This window comes from Aegilops tauschii, chromosome 5, assembly GCF_002575655.3.
Source record: "Aegilops tauschii subsp. strangulata cultivar AL8/78 chromosome 5, Aet v6.0, whole genome shotgun sequence".
Taxonomy (NCBI): domain Eukaryota; kingdom Viridiplantae; phylum Streptophyta; class Magnoliopsida; order Poales; family Poaceae; genus Aegilops; species Aegilops tauschii.
Genome location: NC_053039.3, coordinates 523,894,926 through 523,915,357, shown reverse-complemented (window position 1 = coordinate 523,915,357; position 20,432 = coordinate 523,894,926). Strand labels below are relative to the sequence as shown.

The 20,432-nt window shown below is 45.8% G+C and overlaps 1 protein-coding gene across 2 annotated transcripts; it reads right to left on the bottom strand.

Moving 5' to 3' along the window:
* Nucleotides 1–633: 633 nt before the first annotated feature.
* On the bottom strand, nucleotides 634–19,424 carry LOC109763185 (uncharacterized). Of its 2 annotated transcripts, XM_040391058.3 has the most exons (3): nucleotides 18,260–19,390; nucleotides 1,410–1,480; nucleotides 634–1,300 (listed from the first exon to the last, which is right to left on the bottom strand). In XM_040391058.3, the coding sequence occupies exons 1-2, from the start codon at nucleotides 19,314–19,316 to the stop codon at nucleotides 1,458–1,460; spliced, it is 1,080 nt and encodes a 359-aa protein (XP_040246992.1). In that variant the 5' UTR covers nucleotides 19,317–19,390; the 3' UTR covers nucleotides 634–1,300; nucleotides 1,410–1,457. The 2 variants fall into 2 exon arrangements, with proteins under 2 accessions (XP_040246992.1, XP_020177626.1); XM_020322037.4 differs by lacking the exons at nucleotides 634–1,300; nucleotides 1,410–1,480 and adding an exon at nucleotides 5,818–6,267 and having other exon boundaries at nucleotides 18,260–19,424.
* Nucleotides 19,425–20,432: the final 1,008 nt, after the last annotated feature.

The window sequence follows — 20,432 nt, the reverse complement described above, 5'->3', positions numbered from 1 at the left end:
ATGCATATACAGTATATGCCGTGCTCGACATGGTTAGACATGGCTGCTTAGAACTCTAATGAAGTCGGGTCACCTTTCTGGAAGAAGAGAGACACAAAGATGTCAAGAATGGAAACAAAATTCTTGAAGACCTGGTATTTTTCCTGATCAAGCTAGCGCGTGCTTAGAAATTAAGTGCGAAAGCAGTAACTTCTTAAACGAAATTCCTCCGAATTGCAAGTACGAAAGCAACAACATCTTAAACAAAGTTCCATAAACCAAGACTAACACCAGCAGCAACCTTACAGATTCACAGCCACACTCTGTGCCATGTATCCATGCATGTCTAACATCACTACTACCACCTCGCTGGCCCTGCACTCGCCAAGCACTTGAAACACCAGCTCATTGCCCCTGGCTTGTAGAAGCTGCTTCCATTGCTGCAGACATGCAATAATTCAGTAAATATATCATCATGCCTACAAAGGAGTGCCAAGTGCCATATTTCGACTTCATATTGCAAAGTGTCACTGACAGATTGGAACGAAGGAGTGTACCTGGGATGTAGAAGCTCATGAAGGGAAAGAATTGTCTGACAGGACCAGACACCTTGCTGGCTCGCCCTGTCTTGAGATCGGCCAAGTATGAACCAACACTTGTGGTTACAAAGATTACTTGGGTGCCCTCAGTGAAGCCACTTAACTATAAAGGCATTAATAGTCAATTCAGGTTTTGTGCATTATGAAGTTGGTTAGCGGTATGATGCTCGGTTCGATTGTTTCCGCTGTCCTTATGACCTAACAGGTGTGAAGAAGGGTGGAGAATTGTGTTTACAAATACTGAGGCATGCCAAATACTGAATAAGGATACTCAAGATCTAGCCTGGGTTCTTAGAAAAGAAGATCTGGCCTGGCTACAGGTAGCCTTCAGCTTCTTGCATGTCAAAAGGAATGTTTTCCCTTTGGCAACACTGGTAGTTCACTGCCATTGTAGATAAAAACTTATCCTAAACCAAGGTGTTGTAGATGTATGTGTCAAACATTTCAAATCATCTTCACGTCATGCTGGTATTGCCATATTTCTGAATATCACAAAAGGGCTGAAAAATTCTTTACAAATTGCAAACACAAAAGCAACAATGTCTAACACAATGCAAAGACACGCAGTAATCTCACAGATTCAAAGCGACACTTGTGCCATAACTAACATCATTATTACCACCTCCCACTTGATCCAAAAGCCCTTGCTCCTGCAACTTGAGCTTGAAAGACACTTGAATAACAAACTCATCGCCCCTGGCCCGGAGAAGCCGCACCCATTGCTGCAGAAGTGCGGGAATTTTGAAAATATTACCATAATGCGTGTGTTTACTTGCTAAGTGGTGTATTTTCAGTCCATGTTGCTAAATGCCACTAACATGTTGCTAATACCTGGGATGTAGAAGCTCGTGTAGGGAAATGATTCTGTGCCATGACGGGTTACCTTCCTCGCTCGCCCTGACCTGAGGTCCACCATGTAGGAATCAACACTTGTGCACACAAAAATGACTTGGGTGCCCTCCGCGAAGCCACTAATCTCCAGTCCACCGGGCGGCAACCTCCTATATTTTGTTGGGATCGCGAGGGCATCAAATTCAAAACGTGTTGGGATTGAGAGGGCACCATCAGGAACTAGCTTCTTAAGATCAATTACCCTGAGCTTTGTCCATCCCATGGCACCCTCCAATCCGGCCTCCCTTGACCACAGGGTTAGATTTGTGACATCCACCAGTGCAGCAAATCCCAGCCCCCCGTCTTCCACGGTCACGAGAGTGCCATTGCCAACGATGGGCTTCTCGAACATTGACAAGCATAGTGTGCCCAGTTGGCACTCGATGTCACCATGGATGTTGAAGTAGAGTGTATCTCCCACAAGTACGCTAGGCGCGGCCATGGTAGAGGTAGTATAATTGACATCAGGGTGATGAACAGAGGCGAGCTCCGTCCAGAGGTTAGTCTCCGATGAGTAGAGCCGGCCCAACGTGACTCCCTGGAGCGCATCGCGGCACACGACGGCCACAAGGAAATGCCCATCTTGGCAGCCGTGGTGGTCGCAGCCTTGTGTGGCGCAGAGCACCGCCGCACTGTAGCAGGCCAGACGGTTGAAAGGCGAGGGCACGCGGCGATGGTGGCCCGTCACGGGGTCCAAGACGACGAGGTCATTGGTCTTCCCGAACTCGGTGAAGAGGGCGCGGCCGTGGCGGCAGTCCATGGCATACCATTCAGGATGGCAGGTCTGGGCAGGGAAATGGGCGGGGATGGCGACGATGCGGGCGCCGACCTTTTCCAAGATTCCCAGGACGGGAGGTGTTGGATGGAACTCGCGGTAGCGGCGGCGAAAGCCCGGGTTGGCGAGGATGCGGCGCCATGGCATGCAGACGGCGGAGGCGCGGACGAGCCAGGCGGGCTCGTCCGGCGGAAGGCGGAAGAAGACCTCCTCGAGGAGCTCTTCCATCAGCACCGGCGGCGGCGGCGGCATGGTGCGGGCGGGGGCGAGGGTTGGGTGGAGAACAGTTGAGATCGGAGAGAGCGCGAGTACGGAGGAGGTGACTGACTGGTTTGGCTCAGCCTTCTGCTAGTTGGGGCTGGGAAGCAATTATACGAGAGAGAGTTTTTAACAAAAATTTCTTGTGAAAATGAATTTTTTGGAGGCTAAACGAAGTTACGAAGAGATCGATTTGTATAGCACGGTGTCCCATCGTGATCGTGGGGGTGCTTGGGCACTCATGGTCGGGGCTGTGGCACTGGTTTTCACGACCAACGGCCTGCGATCATGACCCTCGCCTTGGCTCCCGGTAGGCACCTTCCAACGTGTTACTCCGGCCCGGCGCTCGAGCAATTGAACGAATTGAACGATTTCTATCCACACATAGAAATGATGTCATGGCTCGGAATGGGAGTGAATAGCATAAAACTATCATAATTGGTTCCAAAAAACTACCGCAAATTTGTTTGTGACTGATAACTACCAGAATCGACGTCGGCTGTTTCAAAAAACCCAAATCGCCGAGTGGTTTGCATTTGACCGCGATTATGATAGGCTGGGCCCGCACCTAAACAAACCGCCTGTTTGACCGTTAACTGACATGTGAGGCCCACATGTTAGTGTCTCTTACACTCTATAAGTTTTACAAAATAGTCCATGTAAGTTTTTTTAAAAAGCAATCAGGTCCCTATAAGTTAAGAAAAAGCAATCGGGTCTCTGGGAGAAGCTAGCCGCATTCGCCATGAGGAATGGCGGCGGCGGCTCTGCGGCGTCCGTAGCTGGCGGTGGAGCAGCTCGAGGCGCCGGCAGCTCGGCGGTGGCAGGTCGCGGGAAGCAGTGGCCCGCGGTGGAGCAGCTCGATGCGTCGGCGGCCAGGTCATGGGCAGCAGCGTGGTCGGCGATGGAGAAGCTCGACGGGCCGGTCAATGGCGGCGCCGACTCGAGGTGGTGGCGGTGTGGCCGGCCTCGGCGGGGAGACGGGGCTCGTCGGGCCCTTGCACCTCCTTCATGGCGGCAGTGTGGCCGACCTCGGCGCCAGCTCGAGGTGGTGGTCGATGGCGGCGTCGGGACGAGGTGGTGGCGCCGGCCTCGGCGCGGAGGCGGGGCTCCTCCAGGTGGATGACGGGCTCGGTCCAGGTGGAGTCCTTGTCAGCCACGCCTGCTGCTCCTTGCCGGCTGCGGCGATGTTCCTTGCCGGCTGCGCCTGCTGCTCCCTGCTGCTATTCTTTGCCGGTCGCCGTTGTTGCTGCTCCTTACCGACTGGCGCGCGCGCACACACACAGAGAGAGAGAAGGGAGAGAAGGAGGAAGAGATAACTTATATGTGGCCCCACGTGTCAGTTAACGGTCAAACGAACGGTCAAACATACGGTTCGTTTAGGTGCGGGCCCGATCTGTCATAAACCAGTTTAATTTCTTAGCCACGGGTGTTTTGGGTTTTTTGAAACAGCCGACGCCGACTCCGGTAGTTATTAGTCACAAACAAATTTATGGTAGTTTTTTGAAAGAGAAAAGTATGTTTTTGGTCCCTCAAGTTCCCACAAAGTATAGGCTTGGTCCCTCAAGATTTTTTGGTATACATTTGGTCCCTCAAGTCTCAAAACCGGATAAGTTTGGTCCTAAACCAGATTTTGAGTATATTGACCAGTTTTGACCGCCACAAAACCGCCCGATGAACAGTAAATTCGAAAAAAAATCTTCAAAAAAATCTGAATTTTTTTGGGGTCGAATATGCTTACATGCGCAAGATGCGAACAAAATTTCAGGCTCTTTCGGCACGCGAGGAGCTCGTGGCAAAAAGAAAACAAAAATATCTGCCTGATGAATAGTAAATTCGAAAAAAAATCAAAAAATTATGAAACTTTTTGGGGTCCAATATGCTTAAGTGCGCAACGTGCGACGAAAATTTTGTCCTGAAATGAGATCGGACGGGCTCTTGCAAAAAATTTGTCATTTTTTTGAAGTTTTTTTTTTCAAATTTACTATTCATCGGGCGGTTTTGTGGCGGTCAAACCCGGTCAACATGCTCAAAATCTGGTTTAGGACCAAGCTTATCCGGTTTTGAGACTTGAGGGACCAAATGTATACCAAAAAATTTTGAGGGATCATGTCTATACTTTGTGGGAACTTGAGAGACCAAAAACATACTTTTCTCTTTTTGAAACCCTAACGCGAATTGTGGTGGTTTTATGCTATTCACTCCTCGGAATGGTGAAACCAGAAAACAGAGAAAATAAAATCAGTTCAAAGAGCCTTGATTACATGGATACATGTGGACTGTCGAAGATCAGAACAAGCACACAAGACACACCAGACGCACGCACGCACACACACCACTAGACACACTCGCTATGTTGATACCAAGATCTACAGTCTATATAGACACGACACGTCTTAGAAATTTCTGAAGTCATCCGACCCCGTGAACGGATACATCATCACCCCTATGACGCATAGATGTGCGAGGTACTCCCTCCGTTCCAAATTACTCGTCGCAGAAATGGATGTATCTAGAATTAAAATACATCTAGATACATCCATACCTGCGACAAGTAATTCGGAACGAAGGGAGTACCTTACAAGGGAAACAATTACCCAAGGTGAAACACCCATATCAATCACAGGGATCGATCTTGGGCGGATTGGGTGGCCACTGCCACAACCAGCCATCGAGCCACGGGCTCGTCCTCGTCTGACCGAATATTTTAGAGGAACGGTTATATACTAAAACAAGGATTTGCTCCTCACTTTGCAGCGAAGCCAAAGAAGAGGTGATGCACTTTGATCTTCAGTTTCCATGTTGACGCGGCTACAGTTCTGATAAGTCCTCATGGGAGCTAGCTACCTGGTGTCCCGGTAGGTGAGGTGAAAAGTGGTCTTGTTTTGACAATCCCCTCATGAGAGCTAGTTACTCAGATGGATTACATTCCCAAACAAAGCAGGTTATCAGTAGCATAGCAGTTGTTTTCCTCATCTTATCATGCAACTTGACCTCAGTGGATTTTTGATATAACGCCAAAATAAGTTCAGTTTCAAGCATTTCTCCAGCAATGCCGAGAGAATTGTGCCACCTCGACGGCTCTGCAATGCCTTCCCACAGCAGCACATGAACTGCTTGTGGAGAAAACTGCCACTGTGTGTATATTGTCAATTCCAGACTTTCTTCAACTGCTTAGCGAAATGCATATGCAGTACACGGGGTATGAATTTCCGAGCAATTGGAAGCCGCTTTCGATGACGAGGCCGATAAATTGATATCACGCGATCGTTACTGTCCATATTTTTTAAGCTCTGCTCCCGAAAAGAGAAAGAAGACTGAAAAACAAGAACATTCTTTGACAGGTGGCTGCTTTAGATGAAGTCAAGTCTGCTGCTGGGAAAAAAAATAGAGAGAAGAAAATACGAGAAATAGACATGCTTAGAAAGTGCCTAAACTGTCCACGCTTCGAATTCTACATGATGTTTGGGTCTTCCTCCATAGCCGGTTTCCATATCTCACTAGATCACACGGTGACTGCAAAGGTCTTTTCAAACTGCCAGCAGCCAAGCAGCGAAACAACAACTTTACAAACTGCAAGCAGCCAAGCAGCGAAACAACAACTTTACAAACTGCCAGCAGCCAAGCAGCGAAACAACAACTTTACAAACTGCAAGCAGCCAACCGGATGACCCAATACTATCACTACTACCACATCCCCAGCTAGAGCTTGACAAACACTTGAAACACCAGCTCATTGCCCCTGGCCCGTGGAAGCTGCTTCCATTGCTGCAGAAATGCAAGAAATTTAGAATGTAAAATATATTGATTGATGGATCATATTTATTTGCTTACTCACCAATTGCACCGGGACCGGACCGACACGTCGCACTAACACAAACACAGAATGTAGATACATACATTTATAGAATCGTTAAGAGTATGGACTTGTACTCGGAAGGAACACCACTTTTTCTTGAGCACATATGTCGTCATGTGTAAGGCAACTAGCTAACAGACATATTTTCATTTCAGATTTCTAAGTGCCACTGAAAGATTGTAAAAGGGGATCTATTATATACTAAAAGTAATTTACAGGCTAATCAGAAAAGGGGGAAATATACTAGAAATTACCAAAAAAAAATCAGAAACATCTTACCATTCATTACACGGACCCATATTATTATATACAGAATTAAAACGGATTAGATTTAAGCTAAGCTAGGGATGTGTTCGCATGGGCGTCCAGCTGTCCACACGCCCTTGAGTATGCCATGAATCTCACAACCCATTTCAGAGTTCAGGAATTGATCATGGAAATGAATTTGCACCATGTGTCCCTGCCACGCGTCCTCCCTAAACCCTTGCACCGTCACTTCCTACCATCCGAGTTCCAACGCCCATTGTCGGCCCTTCCTGTTTTCTAGCTGCACGACCAATATGAGCCCTCACTACCATCAACCCCTTTGTCATGAACAATCCTCCCCTTTGCTTTTTCTCAGGTTCATCGTCGCCCAAGTCAGGTCGAAACACCTCTCCATCTCCATCCAGCCCACATGCACAAGAACACCACCGCTCCTGGGTGATGCCCTATAGTGGTAGGCTGCTCTATTAAACATGGTGGTCAGATACATGAATATGCCCGCCTCACCCCAAGCCTATCGTCCGCAGCCGCCCGGCCATCACCCTCAACGGCGACCTGCAGGACATCTCCATCCTCAACTTATCTACTACTCTTCCCTGCAAAAAAAAAAGAACTTATCTACTACTCTGGTTAGTCCTTCTCTACCTCCCCTCATCGTCGAATCTAAAGGACAGTCCTTTTTTTTCAGTTTCTCATCTTGTGATGCACTAGATAGAAGCGAGCCAGATTGCAGCGGGGGAATATAATCTTTTACGAAGGCCATCAAGAGATCCACGTAGCATAAAGAGAAAAAGGTTAAGGAAATACGATCTTCCAGCATGGTGATCAGCAAAGCAAGTACAGACATATATATATATTCCCTTTTGAGATCATACGTGTTCTTTTTCTATTCCCCTGCTCACCTTCTTGATTTTACCTTATGCTGCTGCCAAGTTCAGGGAGAGTCCCTGCAGAGAATGTTATTATGGATTTATGTTACATGTTAGCTTCTGAGGACTAGGTCTTTGGTTGAAGATGCGCCTGGATTCCTTGGTCGCTGCATGTATATTTAATTTGTTCATGCATCAGATTTGTATTCTGGGCAGAAAAGCTATGTATGGATTCCTTGCTCGCAGCCTATTTAATTTGTGCATGTATGCCATTCCATTTTGCCAGATAAGACGTTTGACAAATTTTATAGAAGGAAGCAGTTAATTGTTCTCATTCCCTGTTGCAGAATAGCATTAGTTACTCAAGTCATCTTCAAATCAAATGATTGCTAGGACTCATAGCATTAGTGGTCTGAAGAAATTTTGCTTTTTTGGACACCGTGATGAAATTTTCTTTATTTTGTTAATTTATCATATATCAAAACGTGACAGATTTTTAACATGCCCATTCTCTTGTAGGAGGGTTGTTTGCCTATCTGCAAGCCTTCACTATTATCAGTGTGTCATAATTCTTGCATGTATCTAGCTGTTTGTTCCTTCAATCTCAATATGGAATTGATTCTGCTCGCAAGCTGCCCAGGTACATGAAATAGCGTTCATTCACTACCGATCTTTTTTTTTTGTTGAAGTATAAACTGAAATTACATATCTAGGTAATCTTCTAATTTTAGTATCTTTTGCATCGAACATTGTTAAAAGTACTATTGTATTTAGTAGTGACCTTTAAATAAATGCAGGCTTATTTAGTTGAATATCTTTGTTTCGATAGTATATAGGTTGGGGCAACTTCATTTTGAGAATTTCATTGCTTTACTAGATTAGTTCATACTTCCTTAATCTCTCTTCAAGCTTCCATTTTGGACATCAGCACGGCTTAGAAAACATAACTTCGACTCTTTGGCCAAATTCTAATCGAGTATATTATTATATTTGTTAAAACATCTATTGTGAAAGTATGTTTTGAGACAAACTTATGCATATCATTTTCAAGTTCCTAATCCAGATATTTAAATGTTATGTGGTCGAAGTTCCAAAAGTATAATTCTAACTATGTCCAAGACTAGAACTCTTAGAGAACTAGAGGTAGCACTGGCGGGGCTTCATGAGGACAAAAGTTGGTCGTCGCCCGCCCAGCCAGGAGGGAAAAAATTATATATATGCCAGCCCAGTCCATTAGCAGACCAAAACATCCATCTAGGGTTCAGCACTGCCTGTCGACCTCGCATCCATCTAGGGTCCAGCACTGCCTCACATCCAGCTCTGAGCTCTGCCCCCGATTCAACCACGCCCAACTTCTTTTAGCTTGGCTACAGGAGAGCATAAATGTTGACATATGGGGTGGACTTTAGGCCCATCTTACAATTTCAGAAAAATCTCTAAGGGCCCATGTAGGTGTCATGACAAGGGGTGGTGGGAAGTTTAGTCCCGCCCCGCTAGTGGAGTTGGACCTCCTAATAAGGGATTCTCTTCCACATGCTACTGGAGCTTGAGAAGAGAAGAGGCCTTCGCGCACTCCTCCGCCGCCCGCCTCGCCACGCCTCGTCACGACGCGCCGTGGGTTGCGGGATTGAGCCGAGCCGAGCTCTCATACCTATATGTGAGGCGTTGGCCAACCCTAGCCGCCACGAACAGATCGCATCTGCTCCACGTGCACCGCCCCTGTCGTTCCTTTTGCTGCTGCTGCCGCCGGTGATTCCACCGTGTACACGGTTGACGGGAGAGCAGGCCTCTGAAACCCCGCCTCTCCAATCCTCTACAGGAGAGGGGTGATTACGTTTTTGGGGAGCGACTGCTCGCCTCCGATCGACTACTTCCTCTACATTTGCGTCGTCACCATGTCCAACGACACCGACAAAGCCGCCGCCGAGAAACTTGAAGCTGAGAAGAAGGCCGCCAAGGATGCCGCTGCTGCCACCGCCGTCGCCGCGGCCTCTGCCTGGCCGATTGGAGGGTATAACCCATTTATCCCGCTCCTACTGATTTCTGTTTTAGCCATGCTAGCGTTATACGTAGATGTGTCTGCTGTTAGCGTAGTATGTGCTTGCATGATTGAATATCAGCATGTGTTTATTTCTGTCAATGCCATGCTAGTAAGTTATTCGTGGATTAATTTAATCTAAAAACTGCCTATTTTTTGGCTAGTGGCTTTGCTGCTGCACTGAAACCGGATAAGTTTACCGGTAAATACTTTAAGCGTTGGCAGACCAAAACCACCTTATGGCTTACGGCTATGAACGTGTTCTAGGTCGCCTGTGTCCCTTCCACGGGAACGATTGCTCCTGAACAGGAGAAGGCGTTCAAGGAAGCCATCGTCATATTTCTTGGAGCAGTTCTTAGTGTGATCGGAGACAAGTTGGTTGACGCATATTTACATGTGCGGCTTGCCAAGGACTTGTGGGAGGCGCTCGAATCTAAGTTCGACATCACCAATGCTGGGAGCGAGATGTATATTATAGAGCAGTTCCACGATTACAAGATGGTCGAAAATCGTCCTGTATTCGGAACAAGCTCATGAGATAATATGCATCGCTAAGGAGCTTGAGCTTCCTAAGTGCGATTTACCAGGCAAATTGGTCGCGGGATGTATAATCGCTAAGCTCCCTAATTGCTGGAGGAACTTTGCTACCACTCTGAAACATCAGAGGCGTGAATTTGGGCTATGCTAAGAATAGCATTCGCTATAGATTTCTAGTAGTGAAATATGAGGTACCTAACCAGAAGGTCGGTACAATTATGAGAAAATTGCTTCTATACCATCGACAACCTCTGCAATGGCTTATTTGCCATCCAACAAAGCTTCAGTGCTTATATACCAAACACAAACCAAATCTATTGCTTATTTGCCATGGACGTTAGTCTCCCGTTACCAAGTTTCTGTTTTCTTGTCAGTTTTCTTGCAAAATCCAATTTTACCCTCGCTGCAGATTAAAAAAAAGACAACTCGCCCACGCACCTGACTCTCCACGAGACCACAACTCAACGCACGCACACCTGACCCTCCCCATCCCCACGCACGCACGCACAAGGGCAACCTCCAGCGAGCGACAATGGCGGAACCGCCGCCGGCGCCACCATCGCCCCTGCCGCCGCTCCCCCAACCCCCGCTGTTGCCGCAGAATCTCGGCGCCGCTGCGCCTCAAGGCTTCTCGCCCACCGCATCTTCGACCCTATCCAGGCGACGCCTAATGGCGGAACCGCCGCCGACGCTTCCCCAGCCCCTGCCGCACGATCCCGCCGCGCCGCGCCTCTATCCCTCTCGTCTACCGCGTCTTCGATGGCCTCCGCAAACGGGCTAGCAGCGGCAACCTCTCCCAGCGGCCATGTCGCCCAGAACGCTAGGATTGGGGATTCCGGCGAGGTGGAGAGTAGGGCAGTGGCGCCGACAGCCGAGGCTCTTCCCAAGATCAACTCTTCTATGGGCGCACTTGCAGCAGCCCCTCCGCCCCAGATTTCCATGCCCGACGAGGAGGAAGGCATGGCAGACGAATGCAGCTCAACCTCTCTCTCTGCTATTTTGTGCTAGGTAATTTCTCGGGCTCTCTCTTTTTATGCAGTTTTTGACTAGGTAAAAAGAGAGAGAGCCCGAGAAATTGCATAAATAGAGAGAGCCCGAGAAATTATGCCACTAGTGTATGCCTAACAAAATTATGCAACTAAAATGGTTAACTAGGTAGTGCTATATCTGTTAGGCGTACTACCTAGTCAACCATTTTAGTTGCATAATTTTGTTCAATGATGTTTTGTTATAAAATGCAACTAACTGACACTAGTTTTTCCCATTGTTTATTTAATGCAGGTCAAAGTTCATGTGCAGGAGCACACATGTTCCAGCACAAAGAAGAAAAAGAAGCAGAAAAATGCTTCAAAGGCATGGGTATGTGAGAAAGTCATGGACTGGGTAAAAGAAGATCCTAGTGTTCGGCCGATGGAATTACGCAGGAGGCTACATGACAAGTACAAGATCAAGGTCCAATATACAAAAGTATTCCGTGGCAAAGGGCTAGAAATGGCTAAGTTGTTTGGTAATTGGGATGATTCTTTTGACAAGCTATATGCTTGGAAAGCTGAGGTTGAGAAGAGGTCTCCTGGAAGTATAGTTGCGGTTGACCACATGGAGTATGATCAGAAAAAATATTTCATACGGATGTTTGTTGGGCTGAAGCCTTTGTGCGATGGATTCTTGGCTGGCTGCAGACCTTACTTGGCGATAGATAGCACTCATTTGACAGGCAAGTATAGAGGCCAATTATCTATTGGCTCTCCCCTGGTCTAGCTATATGTTCAGATGCAGGAAAAGGGATTGACACTGCAATCGAACAGGTATTTGGGTATGCTGAACATAGAGAATGCATGCGACACTTGGTTGTGAACTTCAAGAAAAAATTCCATGGTAAAGTTTTTGATGATCATTTGTGGCCAACTGCTTATTCATGAACTCCTCGAGGGTTTGACTATCACATGGCAGCCATAGAGGAGAAAAAGGCTACTGCAATAGCATACTTAAACAAGTACCACAACAGGCTATGGTCAAGGAGCAAATATTCAACCTCCTCAAAAGTGGATTATGTGACAAATAATTTGGCCGAGTGTTTCAACAACTGGATCCGCAAGCACAAAGGTTTAATGTTGTTTCAGCTCATGGACAAGATAAGGAGAAAGATTACGGTTAAGTTTGAGAAGAGAAGGGTAGCTAGAAAATTTCAAGGTCGGCGTATACTTCCAAGTGTCATGAAGGAGTTGAATGACATAAGCAGGGGGCTGGACATTGAATATGAGAGAATAGATGACATGATTGCAGAGGTGAGTGAGAGTGTTGCGCTAGGTGGCAAGCGCCACGTCACTGATCTAGCAAACAGGACATGCACATGCAGGGCATTTCAAGTCTCCGGGAAGCCTTGCAAACATGCAATTAGCTTTATTACTGGAATTAGGGGGGTCACAATAGAAGACTTCGTTGATGATTGTTACAGCGTTGCCAAGTTTGCTGCAGCTTATACTCCTATTCTTCCTGGCCTAACCGACATGTCTCAATGGCCAAGTGTGAACAAAGAATTCTTCTTGAACCCCCCAATCCTTAGGAGGGCCCCTGGGAGGCCAAAGGTACAGAGGCACAAAAGTGGTGCTGAAAATAGCAAGGGAAAGGGAAAGAAAGGCCAACACCAATGTCCAATTTGCAAAGCTTATGGACATAGATGGCAAAGCTGCAAAGATGCTGCTCCTGAAGCACTAGAAGCCTATGCGGAAGTAGCAAAGCAGAAAAGGTACTTTCTATTTCAATATGAGATTTCTGTTCCACCTTACTCTTGTCTTAATTAAGCTATAATATGTGAAACTCATGCAGGGACAAAAGAAAGAAAAAACCCATTACACAAGCTATTTGTACAACAACAGATCAAGCAACTGATGGTACACTACCTCTACTTCTGTGTCCAAGTGAAAATGAAACTGCACTAGCTCTACTTTCATGTCCAAGTGATGCAATTCAAGGCGATGTTGCCAAGTCGACATCACCGAAGACTACCCCTAAATCTAGAAGGTATGAAAACTGCACCAAATTTACTTATATTCTATGAGTGTACCATAGTATGTAATCAATTTTTTTTAAGGAGATCAAAGGTGATATCTGCTGCGCCTGACAGCCCTGCAATGGGAACTCGAAGCAAGAAGAGAGCTACGCCTAACAACCAAGCAATGGCCAGTCAAAGCAAAAAAAAGTTGAAACTGTGAAATGCTCTAAAATCTTGTGTATTATTTCTGTATCGCAGCTCTTCATGTGTATGCTATTTTATTTAGAGACTTGCTTGTGTGAACAACATATTTTGGTTGTGGTATTTTGGTTCTGGACGATGTGAACTTGGTACTGATTGTGTGAGAATTTTAATATGGTGTTTTATGAGTGTCTTCTAAATGACGTGAATTTTCTTGAGTATATTACTCTGTTGCTGGAATTATTTATATCCTGGAATTGTTAGATAATCACTATAATTTTGCTGGAATGCTGAAAATAGAGGAGGAATGTTGTCAATTTTTTTTCTGGACATGTTCTACAGTTGTTTGCTTATTTGCCATTGAGGGCAGGATGGTCATTTTGGGCACTTAACGGACTGAGTTAACACTAACTGCTAGTGGTATATAGGCAATAGATTTTGTTTGTGTTTGGTATATAAGCACCGAAGCTTTGTTTGATGGCAAATAAGCCATTGCAGAGGTTGTCGATGGTATAGAAGCAATTTTCTCTACAATTATGGAGTCTAAGGACGCTACATTCTTCGAGAATATATTTCCTATGAGATATGCAAAGCACTTCTAGACAGGAATCTGAGGAGACTCCTGAGCATGCCATTCCCATGGTATATTATGAACAAACACATGATGAAAATCCTGAGGAGGATGACGAGGAAACCCTTGGTAGGGGAAGAGACAAAGGACTGCAAAGACCTTTGGTGATGATTTCCTCGTGTACCTCGTGGATGAAACTCCCACTTATATTTCAGAAGCATATGCATCTCCAGATGCCGACTACTAGAAGGATGTTGTCCGTAGCGAGATGGACTCCATCATGGCTAACGGGACATGGTTGATCACTAAACGTCCCTACGGTTGTAAACCATTGGGATGTAAGTGGGTGTTCAAAAAGAAGCTTAGGCCTGACCGTACTATTGAAAAGTACAAGGCTAGGCTTGTGGCCAAGGGTTATGCCCAAAAAGAAAAAGATTTTCTTCGATACTTATTCACCTGTGGCCAGACTGACCACCATTCGAGTATTACTCTCGTTGGCGGCCTCACATGGTCTTCTCATCCACCAGATGGATGTTAAGACGGCCTTCCTGAAAGGAGACCTAGATGAGGAAATCTATATGCACAGTCAGATGGCTTTGTAATAGATGGTCAGGAAGAAAAGGTGTGTAAGTTGCTAAAATCCTTATATGGCCTGAGACAAGCACGTAAGCAATGGCATGAGAAGTTTAATGCAACAGTCAGATGGCTTTGTAATAGATGGTCAGGAAGGAAAGGTGTATAAGTTGCTAAAATCCTTATATGGCCTGAGACAAGCACCTAAGCAATGGCATGAGAAGTTTAATACAACTCTGACATATGTCGGCTTTGTTGTTAATGAAGCTGACAAATGTGTATACTATCGCCATGGGGGGGCGAAGGAGTTATATTGTGCTTGTATGTTGATGACATACTAATATTTGGAACCAACCTCAAAGTGATTGAGGAGGTTAAGTCATTTTTGTCTCAGAACTTTGAGATGAAGGACCTTGATGTGGCCGATATTATCTTGAATATCAAGCTACTGAGAGATGATGAGGGTGGGATTACACTTCTGCAATCTCATTGTGTTGAGAAGGTGTTGGGTCATTTTGGATATTCGGACTGCAAACCATCTCAAACACCATATGATCCTAGTGTGTTGATTCGAAAGTTCGAAGGCACAACTAAGGATCAATTGAGATACTCTTAAATTATTGGTTCACTCATGTATCTAGCGAGCGCAACGAGACCTGACATCGCGTTTGCTATGAGCAAACTGAGCCAATTTGTTTCCAAACCAGATGATGCATGCTATTGAAAGAATTATGCGCTATTTGAAAGGTACTATGAACTATGGACTTCACTATACTGAATACCTGTCGGTACTTGAAGGGTATAGTGATGCGAATTGGATCACTGATGCTGATGAGATGAAGGCCACAACTGGGTATATATTTACTCTTGAAGGTGGTGCTGTTTCCTGGAAGTCTTGCAAGCAAACGATCTTAACGAGATCGACAATGGAAGCATAATTAACACCATTAGACACATCTGGTGTCGAAGCAGAATGGCTTCGAGATCTTTTTATGGACTTGCCAGTGGTTAAAAAGCCAGTTCCGACTATCCTTATGAACTATGACAATCAGACAGTTATTGCCAAAGTGAAGACTTCAAAGGACAACATGAAGTCCAACAAACATAAAGAATGAGATTAAAAGCTGTCAGAAAATTAAGAAACTTGGCTACTATCTTGTTACAAAGCTTATACAAGCAAGATGCTATCCTACAGAGCGGTCTTTTGAGGAACACACCTATATGAGGTCGACTGGTGGTCACAGTCTATGAGATTTGGGTGATCTCTAGCAAGCTCATGAATAGGCCAGGAGTGTGACTAATATGCTCCACCCGAGGGGTCAGCCTTCGGCAGCCTAGTACTAGTAAGACATGTGGTGAAACTTCTTTACGCCAAATTGACAATTCAAGGCATAGTCCATTGTTCAGTTGTGAAGGAGTGTAGCTACATGCTCTAGGTGAAGTTCAACCTTAACAGGTCTTCATTGAAACAGTGGTATATCAAAAAAGCGATTGGAACAGAGGACACAATGGGCCCTTGAGATCTGGAGGGGGGTTGTTGAAATATGGGGTGGGCTTTAGGCCCATCTTACAATTTCAGAAAAAACTCTAAGGGCCCATGTAGGTGTCATGACAAGGGGTGGTGGGAAGTTTAGTCCCACCCCGCTAATGGAGAAGGAGTTGGACCTCCTTATAAGGGATTCTCTTCCACATGTCATTGGAGCTTGAGATGAGAAGAGGCCCTCGCGCACTCCTCCGTCACCCGCCTCGCCACGCCACACCTAGTCATGATGCACCGCGGATTGCGGGATTGAGCCGAGCCGAGCGCATACCTATGCGCTTATTTTTGTTGGTCAAGAACGGAGAGCCCGTAACAAACGCGTCACCTATCCAAGACGTCGGATCGTGGGCTCTCGCCGACTTGGACGTGGGTCCAGCCCACGTCTCTCCACCCAGACACGCATATATATGTGAGGCGTTGGCCAACCCTAGCTGCCACGAACAGATTGCATCTGCTCCACGCGCACCACCCGTGTCGTTCCCTTTGCTACTTCTGCCGCCGGTGACTCCATCCCGTTCACCGTCGTGTACACGGTTGACGGGAGAGCAGGCCTCCTAAACCATGTCTCTCCAGATGATGTACGGGAGAGGGGCGATTAGGTTTTTGGGGAGCGACTACGCGACTGCTCGCCTCCGATCGACTACTTCCTCTACGTCTGTGTCGTCTTCAATCGTCACCATGTCCACCGACGCCGACAAAGCCGCCGCCAAGAAACTTGATGCCGAGAAGAAGGCCGCCGAGCACGCCGCTACTGCCACCGCCGCCGCCACGGCTTCTGCCTGGCCGATTGGAGAGTATAACCCGTTTATCCCGCTCCTGCTGATTTCTGTTTTAACCATGCTAGTGTTATACGTAGATGTGTCTGCTGTTAGCGTACTATGTGCTTGCATGATCGAATATCAGCATGTGTTTATTTCTGTCAATGCCATGCTAGTAATTTATTTGTGGTTTAATTTAATCCAAAAACTGCCTATTTATTCAGCAATAAACACTATTAATTGGATTCATGCAAACTAAAGAAGAGCATTGCGGGGGAAGGCAGGAAGGAACTCATAAGCACTATTAACTGGATTCTTTAGCTTGGCCCATCCCAACTTTTTTGTTGGAAGCTCCACCACTGAGAGGGAGTGGCTGCTAAATCATTTGCTTTCAGCACTATTGTGTTTCAAATCTGACTTAACTCGCTATTGATGCGATCATACTATTTTGTATATGGCCATGACTTCTGAAATAGATATTGCAAACTTAATACATTTTGAACCTCTTCTATTTTATTGAGCGAGGCCCTCTATTATCTCAACTTTGGTTCTTTGTTGTGATTACTAACGTGCCACTAATTAATAAGAACACTTCTACATTTTTACGTAAAAGATGTTATAAATAGATTTTCATGAAAAATAGGTTGCAGCTATACATGCAACGGTTAATGGTCAAAGACTCAAAGGTACCCATTGTACATTGTGCAGTGTCAAGAAATGTCATCCACTGTTGGATGAGAATAGTAGGACATTTCTACGTGAGCCCAAAAACTCATAACATACCACATCTATTATATGAATTTCTGTCACACATACATTACTCATAACATACCACATCTATTATATGTTAAAGACACAATTTTGACACGATATTAAAGGCACATTTTATCAACCATGAATAAATAGTCAACCAAGAGAACTCCACAAAGCCCACAATCTAAACTTTAAAGTTGCGCTGGTTTATCATCAAACAAAAACTATTGGCTAGCTCATGATCTAAACATTAGCTTTTTGCATTGATCATTTGATCTAATACAGCGTACAAATGGTTTTCTGTGCTCATAATATGATGTCACATGAAACGGAAAAATAATCACTCCCAAAAACTTAAGCTGATTAAAAACAATTTGTGCAGGATTATATATTTTATATATGATAACATTTTCAGTGAACATGCAACCCTACAATTTCTAATCATATACGTATATTTTCATCTTTAACCTAATGTCCCACTTACGTAAATAAAAGTAAATAGATCGATTAAGAAGTTTTCCACGCAATTGTACAGAACACTGCTAAACACCATCCAACTGTTGATATTTTGTCTAGGCTAACATTTTGGTGGCTATATAGTCATACTATTTATGGTTGCATAGTAATAACATTTTGGAAAATATAAATTCACTTTTTCACAAAATGAATCTACACACGAAAAACAATGCCTTCGCATTTGTGAGGGCTACTATGCTAGTTGATTATACAGGGTTGAGACTATTCTAAAATGTTTCTACTTGCTAACAAATACTATATATATACATATGCACATAAGTAATAGTACCTGGGAGGTAGAAATTCATGTACGGGAAGACTTTTCTGCCGGGACGAGAGACCATCCTGGCTCGCCCAGACTTGAGATCGGCCATATAGGAACCAACCCATGTGCTCACAAAAATGACTTGGGTGCCCTCCGCGATGCCACTAATCATCAATGAACGCGGCGACCTACTGATCCCATATTGTGTTGTGATAAAGAGGGCACCATCAGGGAGTAGCGCCTTAAGATCGATTACCCTGAGTTTTGTCCATCCCATGGCTCCCTCGGGTCCAGCCTCCCTCGACCACAGGGTTAGATCTGTGACATCAACCACGGCAGCGTATCCCAACCCGCCATCTTCCGCCATCATGACAGTCCCATTGCCATCGATCGGCTTCTCGAACGTTGACAAGCGTAGTGTACCAAGCTGGCATTCGATGACGCCATCGATGTTGAAGTAGAGTGCATCGCCCACAAGGACGCTAGGCGCATCCATGTTAGAGAAATAATTGGCATTGGGGTGATTAACAGAGGCAAACTCCGTCCAGAGGTCAGTCTCTGATGAGTACAGCCAGCCCGATGTGATTTCCTCAAACTTCTTGGGGCGCACAACAGCCACAAGGAAATGCCCGTCTTGGCAACCGTGGTGGTCGCAGCCTTGTGCGGTGCAGAGCACCGCCGCAGTGAAGCCGATCAGGTTGTTCGAAGGCGAGGGCACGCGGCGCTGGTGGCCCGTCATGGGGTCCAACACGATGAGGTAGGACTTCCCGATGTCGGCGAAGAGGGCGCGGCCGTGGCGGCAGTCCATGACATGCCAATCGGGATGGTCGGCCTGGGCAGGGAAGTGGGAGTAGATGGGGACGAGGCGGGCGCCGCCCTTTTCGAAGAATCCCAGGACGGGAGGCGTCCGGTGGAACTCGCGGTAGCGACGGCGAAAGCCCCGGTCGGCGAGGATGCGGCGCCATGGCTTGCAGGCGGCGGAGGCGCGGACGAGCCAGGCGGGCTCGTCCGGCGGAAGGCGGAAGAAGACCTCCTCGAGGAGCTCTTCCATCAGCACCGGCGGCGGCCGCGGCGGCGGCATGGTGCGGCCGCGGGCGAGGGTTTCGGGTGGGGAAAAGTTTGAGATTGGAGAGAGGGAGCACAGAGCGAGTGTGGTCTGTGGTGTCTACGGACTGAGCCGCCTTCTCCTAGATGAGGCTGGCCGCTGAGAAGCAATTAGAAGGAGAATTTTTCTTGCAAAAATCTTAGGAGGCTAAACAATTCCAGTATAATTTGAACTAAAACTACTAGAAGTAATTTGAAACGGAGGGAGTAACATTTTCTTGGATTCCAAGAAAATTACAGGAGAATTTTTGCTGCAAAAATTTTAGGAGGCTAAACGATTCCAGTATAACATTTTCTTGGAAGAGTCCAATCCTAGGCACCATGCGGATGGGGTAGAGTTATGATCAAATTAATTTGATTTTTCTTAAATACCGATACCGGTTATAACTTACTACCTCTGTTTCAAAATGTATGCCAAAACATCTTTGAAATATACAATATTTTGATAGGCCAAACTAGCCTACCAAAACATCATATATTTTGGATCAGAGTGTAGTATAACGCAGATGTACACACGCACACTCTCGCACCATTATAAACCGTTGATTGGTCGAAGTTGTGAACCTTAAAGACTGACGAAGGATCAATGTTATTTGATCAACACCATGAGCGTCTTGCTATCGGGGGACCCGGTTGAGAAAATACTCGACAATAATAAGACTCCAAAAGTGTCAAACGTGTTGTTTGATCTCGGGTGGGCTGGGATCAATGTTCAAAATATCATCTGATTCAGTGATTTATCGCCTATCGCTGAGTGACCGCTAAGATTATACAATATCTTTGATATTAATCATTTGGGATGATTTATCACTCTGACAAGTGATTAATCGGGAATCTAGCTATTAATCGGGCTAGACCCCTGTGGTCGAAAAACCCAAAGCAGGGCCTCCCATTTTCAGCAGCCTCCCGCACATCACACTTCATCGTGCATTGATAGGACATATGTTGTAGTGTTGTCCTATTTTGTTTTTCACTGACTCAGTTGTTTAGCATGCAATATGTAGTTTGATGTAGCGTTCATTAGTGGTTGTTTTTATTTTTATCTTATTAGTGCTTGGAACCTGGAAATTGCAAGCAAAAACTACCGATTGAT